The sequence below is a fragment of the Apus apus genome, chromosome 17 (genome assembly GCF_020740795.1).
Source record: "Apus apus isolate bApuApu2 chromosome 17, bApuApu2.pri.cur, whole genome shotgun sequence".
In the NCBI taxonomy this organism is placed as follows: Eukaryota; Metazoa; Chordata; class Aves; order Apodiformes; family Apodidae; genus Apus; species Apus apus.
Genome location: NC_067298.1, coordinates 12087778 through 12094578, shown reverse-complemented (window position 1 = coordinate 12094578; position 6801 = coordinate 12087778). Strand labels below are relative to the sequence as shown.

Genomic DNA, 6801 nt, shown 5'->3' with positions numbered 1-6801 from the left:
TCCTCAGCATGTACCTCCATAAAGCCACACTTGAGGACCTTGAGTAAATCTAAGCTCCTTTCTGAGCCTCTGAGCACCTCTCTCAAGGTGGATGAGCAGCCCTGGAGGGGGTTAAGTTGCCTTTCAAAGCTGAATTAATGACAGAAGAGCAGGACACCAAACGCCAGGAGTGTGGCAGGGACACTGGGCTGCAGTGAGCCAGCACAGGGGCAGGAAAGTGGTGGGGGCATGGGATGGAGGGGAGGTGGGACTCCTGTCACCTGAGCAATGTTTTCCATACCTGACACTGCTGATGGAGAAGGCAGAGATGGTGTTGAACCCAGAAAGAAATCTAAGCTTATCTACTTCAATTAGACAAAAAAACAGAGAGGCTCATTCTGATACGAAGTGATCTGCAACTGCCAAATTAGATAAAAACTGACCTTAGTCCCATCCCACATGTATTAATGTGAGCTCTCTGGATGTCTGGGCTGTTCCATTTCGAGAGTGTGAAGATGTTCACTTCCCTGGCACTGGTATTTGCACTCCTCTCTTTAGCAAGATGCATCCCCATGCAGCAGGTATCTGCCCGCAGCAAAGTTCTCCTGGTGTCCTTTGATGGCTTCCGGTGGAACTACGACCAGGACGTGGACACCCCCAACCTGGATGCTATGGCTGCTGAGGGGGTGAAGGCACGGCACATGACTCCTGCCTTCGTCACCCTCACCAGCCCCTGCCACTTCACGCTGCTGACCGGTGAGTGCCGCCAGCCAGGGGGGGCAGCACAGGCTGCAGGGCAGAGCTGAGGCGTAGCCAGCAGTGGAGGAAGCCAAGTCAAGCAGCCATCCAGCCTCAGCAGCACAAAAACCTTTACAAATAGCAGTGGTTTGGAAATATAGTGAGAGCCAACGCAGTAGCTGCAGAAAGTGATAGACCTGAACCTGTATTTATGGGAGGTAAATGGCACCTGAGGTGGTAGGAATTATGCAGCCACCACCACAGCCTCGGTAGGGATTTCACAGAGGTCACTTCACCTGGGCTCGTCCCCAAGTCCCACTTTAATAACAGCTCAGACCAGGTCTTTTGTATATATTTATTGCTAGCACATGCGATCTGCGGCATGAGCTGTTACTGGATCTATGGTCTCTATAGGTTGCCTGATTTCCTAATGGCTCTTCTGCTCATCCCCTCCTGCCTGCAGAATCTGGAGTCTCCTCTCCTGGTTCACTCTCACAGTCTTCAGGCACCCTTTTTGTCTGTGCCTTGAGACATGTCTTTCTCTTTTGTTATGGAAGAGCCTTTAGTTAAAGTTTCCTTATAGTTCCAAATCTACTGGAGTCACAAAGCAGATTAAAAGTACAGCTCATGCAGCCTAAGGCTTCATTTACTTCAGTCACTAGTGCTAAACTCTGGCACCAATTAGTCTCTCACTACCATACCCTTCCTTTGTTTTTATTAGCATACCTGCATTGTTTATATTATATAGGTGCTGAATGTCAACGGCCTCTAATCTGTGCATATATTTGAGTACAACACGTGACAGTGTTGCAAACACACAGATATAATTACAAAGGCATAAACACAAAATAATACTCCATACAATATTCTCCTGATCAGTCAGTGAGAGAAAAGGCAGTAGCTGCAGAAAGGGGTAGAACTGAACCTGTATTTATCAAAGATAAATAGCACCACACCAACCTGATAGCCCCCTTCAATGAAATAAATTGCTTTTTAGACAGGAGAGATGCACTAAATTTAATCTTTCCAGACTTCGGTAACATATTTGATACAGTGTCACATGGGAAATCATTAGTTTAGATGGAGAAGATGAAGCTTAGTGCAGAATCTCCAATGTGGGGAAGGAACAGGCAGGTAATGCTGAGGGGAGGTTGTCAAGCTGGAGGGAAAGCAACAGGGGAATTCCTGAAGAATCGATTTTGGAGCCAAACTTATTTAAAATTTTCATTAACAACCTTGGCATAAAAGAGTGGAACATGCTAATGAAATCTGCTGATGAGAAGAAGCAGGGAGGTATTGTCAATGCAAGAGAGGATGGGAATATCATGCAGAAGTAACTGTGCAATCTTCAGGACCAGAATAATAAACATAACAGGAAACGCAACAGTGTGGAGTGGAAGTCTTTAATTTCTAACTGGGATTTCTGCTGCATGATGACCTCCCCAGTTGTGAACGGCAGAGAAAGCAGAGCCCCAAAGCAGAGCTTAGTTAGTTACCTGCAGGAGACCAGTGAGCCCTGCCTGTGCCCCAAGACGGGCAGGAGAAATTGCAGGTGGCATTGGCACCATCAGGGTGAGGATGCCCCAGCTCAGGGTCTGAGTAAGACCCCCTGGGATCAAACCACACTGTAAGGAGCAGCCATCCCCCCAGCATCTCGTTCCCTGCCCTGGGAACCCCACTTGGCAGGAGGCAGGGGGAGGAAGGAGGCAAAGCAGAGACAAGAGGAGGGCTGGGATGGGTAAGAGGGGCAGAAGTTCCTCACTGACCCGAGCTGGCCCATCACCCAGTGCAGGGGTGAGACCCCCCACAGCCACAGCCCCGCTCACCCCCACCCCCTCTGTCTCCCCCGGCAGGGCGATACCTGGAGAACCACGGGGTGATTCACAACATGTGGTTCGACACCAAGACAGGGGTGAAGCTGCCCTACTACACCACGCAAGGCGTGAACAGCTGGTGGGACAACGGCAGCCTGCCCATCTGGATCACCGCCCAGAGACAGGCAAGTGCAGCGGCCCCCGCGCCGCTCCCGCCCCGCGCAGCCGAGCCTGCCCCAGCCGGGCAGGAAAAGCTACAGGCAAGCCACGATCTCTAGTGGCCACGAGCTGACATCCTCCCTGCAAACGGCAGGGTAATTAGAACTGCAGGGAAAAAAAAAAAAAAAAAGGAAAAAAAAAAAAAAAAAAGGAAAAAAAAAGAAATCCCCAGACCCAGGCAGGAATAATTATGATCATTCTATTAAAACTAGCAAAAAATAATAGATGTAGTTCAGCTTTATTAAGACATTAATAAAACATGTTTTCCTTTTCCTCAGCCAGATCAGGGAGCATCATGGGCCCTGGAGCTTCATATGCTCCAAGGCACAAAGCTCCTTTCCTCAGCCTCACCCAGGACCTTTTGGGTGGTAACATCAGGGGCTGGTCCCCTCCTCACTGAGGCTCAGCGAGGCTTTTCCAGACCCCATCTGGCTTTGAGGCAGGACCTGAGACCTGGCCCAAGACACTTACCTTGGCCTGTATTTACCTGCCAAATCAGCCCCACTGGCTTCAGGGTGGGTGTTTACATGACTGGAGTGAAACACACCTTAACGGCTCAGTGGTCAGGAGTCAGAGGGGCCATGCAAGGCACAAACAGGTCATGGTTTCCAAAATTATCACTAGTGTTACTCACCCCATCAGCAAACCAACATGCAGGAGTTCTGGGAAGGGCAGTGCTTTCAATTAATCACTTTTAATTGGCAATGAGCAGGAAAACCTCATTAGAGGCAGAGGTAGACATTAGGGGGCTGAAGGAACTAACTGCATTAGTAGGTGGTTGCACTGACAGATGGAGAGATGCTGCTGAGCAAGTTCAGGTGAGTTCATGCAATGACCCACTAACAGGGTTTAAAGACAGGCTCGATCCACTTCCCTGGAGGAAAAGCAAAATACCAAGGGGAAGAAGTGAACATGAAGCTGGTGGAGCCCCCCATATTCAACTACAGCAATGAAACCAACTGGAGACAGAACATTGACACTGTCATGAAATGGTTCACGGTGAACAACCTTGACTTCATCGCCCTCTACTTTGGGGAGCCAGACTCAGCAGGACACAAGTTCGGCCCTGAATCCATACAGAGGAAAAACATGATCAAGCAGGTGGACAGAACTGTCGGTTACTTGAGGCAGCGGATCCAGGACAGTGGCTTGGAATCAAACCTCAACCTCATAATCACGTCTGACCATGGCATGGAGACCGTCATAAAGACCAATGAGATTCACATCAAGGCAGTAGAGAACTTCACATTCAAAGACATACAGTTTGAACTCTTAGATTATGGACCAAATGGCCTCCTGTTGCCAAAAGAAGGAAAACTAGAGCATGTGTATTCAGTCCTGAAAAACGCCCACCCAAAATTACACGTGTACAAGAAAGCAGACTTCCCAAAGAGATTCCACTATGCCAACCATTCCCGGATCACCCCGCTCATGCTGTACAGCGATCCAGGATACGTCATCCACGGGGTAAGCTGTATGGACAGATGTGTCTTATTGTCTCTTGGGGATCTGCCTCTCTCCTCCTGTCTTCATAGCACCTCAGTTCTGAGCCGGCTTTATGCCTTCACATTGATAGGTTACCCTACAAACAGTTGGAAGTTCCAGCTTTTTGTTAAGACTTTCTCTGCTGTTCAGACAAAAATGGGGTCTAGAAGTCTTGGAGCAGAAATTGCATTAATCTAGAATGCCAGTTGCAGGATCCTCTCTTGGCCTGGCATTAAGTGAAGGCCCAAAGTCAAGGCCAGCAGGCATCTCCCTGTAGTGAAGCTCCACAGTACAGCAAAATTTGGATGTGCTGATATTTAGGGAGGGAACTTGCAAGGCATGATTGCTGGAGAGTTGTGTCTTGGCAGCACCCTCTAGCTTCTGCAAAGTTTAACAGTGTTAGATTGACTGCAAAAACTCAAAGAAACCAAACAGATCATTAAACCTGTGGCTGCCAAACATGGCTGTAGGAACCACGAGCAGGAGAGATGGAGGCACCCAGCAGTGCCGCTGCTTTCGGTGCCCCCTGTCCCCCGAGGCTGTGCCAGGGGGGGCTGAAGGGTTTGGGCACTCACAGCCTCTCTCCCTTTCAGAGATACAAGGTCCAGTTCAATAAGGGGGAACACGGCTTTGACAACGAGGCCACGAATATGAAAACCATCTTCCGCGCCGTGGGGCCGGCCTTCAAGCAGGGGCTGGTGGTCGAACCCTTTGAAAGCGTCAATGTCTACGCCCTGCTCTGCGAGCTGCTGGGCATCATCCCCGAGCCCCACGACGGCTCCCTGGAGGTCATGAAGCCCATGCTGCGTGAGTCCGCGGGCACCGGGAGCGATCCGCGACGGCGGGCTGCAGGAGCGGGCACCGGGAATGCTCCGCGGCAGTGGGCACCGGGAGCGCGCACCGGGAGCGCGCACAGGGAGCGATGCGCGGCGGCGGGAATCGGGAGCGCGGGGGCGGCGCGGGGATTCCCGCGGGAACAGCGACACCTGGCGGCCCCTCCCGCTCCCGCCGCCGCCCGGTGGCTCCGGCCCCGGCCGCGACCCCGGCCCTCAAATAACGCCCAACTCGTCCTCTCGGCATTGCAGGTTCCAGCGCTCCTCTCCCTCCCGCCAAGAAGCTGCCGGTGATGCTGGGAATTGCTCTGCTTCTGGGATGCTGGGGAGGAATATACTAATCCCCCCCGCCCTCCAGGTAACTGACTCCAAGACCATCCAAGAAATTCCCACAAGGGCAGTGCCCTTGTCCAGGCAGGCACGTGCCCCGTTTGTTCTCGGTCTCTCTGGGTTTTGTCCACAGCAGAGCCCCAGGCTGTCTGTCACCCGCAGGGCTCAGCAGAGCCTTTACACCTCAAACACAGGGATTCAGGATTTTTCCTGCCCAGGTCAGCACTGACATCACCCAGAACATCTACTGGGCTGGAGAGAAGGGCTGGAGACCCCTCCACCCCCTTCAGATCCCACCACCCTCCACTGCTCACCGTCCCCCTGCTCCCCATCCACTCCCTGCACCAGGGGCTGGGGGTGGTTACAGGAGCATTGGAGGGGGGGACCACAAATGGTTCAGTACTTGTGGCTCTGCCAGTGGCTGCGAGAGAAATAAGGATGCAAGTAAGTTTGCTGCTTGCCTTCACTGTGCATATGTGCCTGGGACTCACCAGGACAAGTAATTCCCCATCAAATTCCCTGGCACTTCCAGCCTGGCACAGCCCCAGCCCATGCCCAGAAACATGAAATAGGAAACAGCAGCGTGGTGCTTCCCTGTCTTGGCAGCCTCCAGATCCCAGGCAGCTCTACCAGAAAGTTGTGGAGAGATAAGGAAGGACGTGGCTCATGAGGACAACCAGTTCCCCAAACCTCCCCAGATTACTGCTCCATGCTCCTCCAGAATGTCTGATCCCCAGGGGGGGAGATACCTCTCCCAGGCTTTGGGCTGCACACCAGAATGGACTGCTATGGAAGCTGGCACCAGTGTACAGTTTGACCTTGACAAGGTCACCCTGTGTCTACGTCACCCCAACACCCCTGTCTGCTTGAGGCAGAACAACTCCGTTTGGACAGTTGATTTATGTTGAGCATCTAAAGAAATTAAAAGTATTTGTTCTGAGTGCACCAGGAGCCTCCTGTGTGCAGGGCTGGGCTGGCTGCAGCAGCAGGGGTGGCAGAACCAGCTCTGCTCTGACAACAGCAGCCACCCAGCCCGGGAGCCTCCAAGGGATCCCAAGTCAATCAGTGCTTCCAGCCTCTGCCCTGAGAGCCCTCGGTGCCCTCAGCTCCATTCTACTTGTCTCACCAAAAATTTCTGTCTCTTAATGGCTGTCACAAAAATGAGAAATGCCACTCACACATCTCTGAGCTTGAAACCCACAGGCAGAATGAGCCCCGTCTGCTCTACCCCATACCAGCACCCATGAGACTTAACCCATCTGCAGCCTTGAATCAGCTCCTGGGAGGTCTGGGAGGGGGAATCTTTGGAGTATTTTGGAGAGACAGGATGTGGCAGTGACCTGGCCAGGCCCCCCCCAGCTCAAAGCAACCAACAGGCCCATGGTCCCCAGGGCCACGCAAAG

The 6801-nt window shown here is 52.2% G+C and overlaps 1 protein-coding gene across 1 annotated transcript; it reads left to right on the top strand.

The window, feature by feature from the left end:
• The first annotated feature begins 494 nt into the window (after positions 1–494).
• On the top strand, positions 495–5409 carry ENPP7 (ectonucleotide pyrophosphatase/phosphodiesterase 7). Its single transcript, XM_051635181.1, has 5 exons — positions 495–735; positions 2571–2716; positions 3597–4217; positions 4829–5042; positions 5321–5409. Exons 1-5 carry the CDS (start codon positions 495–497, stop codon positions 5407–5409), a joined length of 1311 nt encoding a protein of 436 aa, XP_051491141.1.
• Positions 5410–6801: the final 1392 nt, after the last annotated feature.

Bases quoted from the DNA above. Each gene is read 5' to 3' on its own strand.
- ENPP7 (XM_051635181.1), top strand. From the start codon at position 495: ATGTTCACTTCCCTGGCACTGGTATTTGCACTCCTCTCTTTAGCAAGA. The intron at 4,218-4,828 runs GTAAGCTGTATG...TCTCCCTTTCAG, and splicing joins CAGGATACGTCATCCACGGG to AGATACAAGGTCCAGTTCAA. The intron at 5,043-5,320 runs GTGAGTCCGCGG...TCGGCATTGCAG, and splicing joins GGTCATGAAGCCCATGCTGC to GTTCCAGCGCTCCTCTCCCT.